Raw genomic sequence first — 588 nt, 5'->3', positions numbered from 1 at the left:
GTTCTTGGCAATCTTAATATAGTAGTGGCAAAGTTAAAAGCAACTTTGTCATAACTATATGTTCATATAAGGGTAATTGTTTCTTTCATTTGATTTTCCTTTTTTGACCATTTTCCTTTCTTTTGCTATTACTCTTTATGTATATCTGAAATCATGTCTTTTTTTTTTCTTTTTGCATAACTGTTTGTGATTTTCTTTTTTAGGTTGGAAGTGAAAGAATCTCAGGCATCAACGTAGCAGATCAGTTGGTAAAGGGCCACCAACTATTGGAATGGTTACCACCCTTAGATATAAGTGAAGAAGTGCAGACAAAATTTATTACCTGTGAACGAACCAAAAGAAGGCATATGGCCACTTCTTTATTCATAGGACTAGCATTCTCCCAAGTACTTATCCTGCAAAATAAAAATGCCCTAAAAATTTTAAGTAGATGAAATTGTTAGTTTTATGCAGTCCTAGAAAAGTTATGCACTGAATTGTCATTAATATTAGGCTCTGAATTAATTGAATAAAGTATTGATTTGTCAGAATACTGTTTTTTTATTATTATTATTCACGTCACTCAACATTTTTCAGACATATTTGCAG

General features: G+C 31.1%; 1 protein-coding gene across 1 annotated transcript in view; it reads left to right on the top strand.

Moving 5' to 3' along the window:
- The window catches only part of LOC119588637 (transcription elongation factor, mitochondrial-like), a gene marked incomplete in the record, with an annotated part of 108,252 nt that extends 107,722 nt beyond the window's left edge, over positions 1 to 530 (top strand). Inside the window, 1 exon segment of the mRNA XM_037937274.1 lies at positions 204 to 530. Coding sequence (XP_037793202.1) covers positions 204 to 434 — 231 coding nt within the window.
- Between the last annotated feature and the right edge of the window lie 58 nt (positions 531 to 588).

This window comes from Penaeus monodon, chromosome 24 (genome assembly GCF_015228065.2).
Source record: "Penaeus monodon isolate SGIC_2016 chromosome 24, NSTDA_Pmon_1, whole genome shotgun sequence".
NCBI lineage: Eukaryota > Metazoa > Arthropoda > Malacostraca > Decapoda > Penaeidae > Penaeus > Penaeus monodon.
This window is presented reverse-complemented; position numbering and strand designations above follow the sequence as displayed.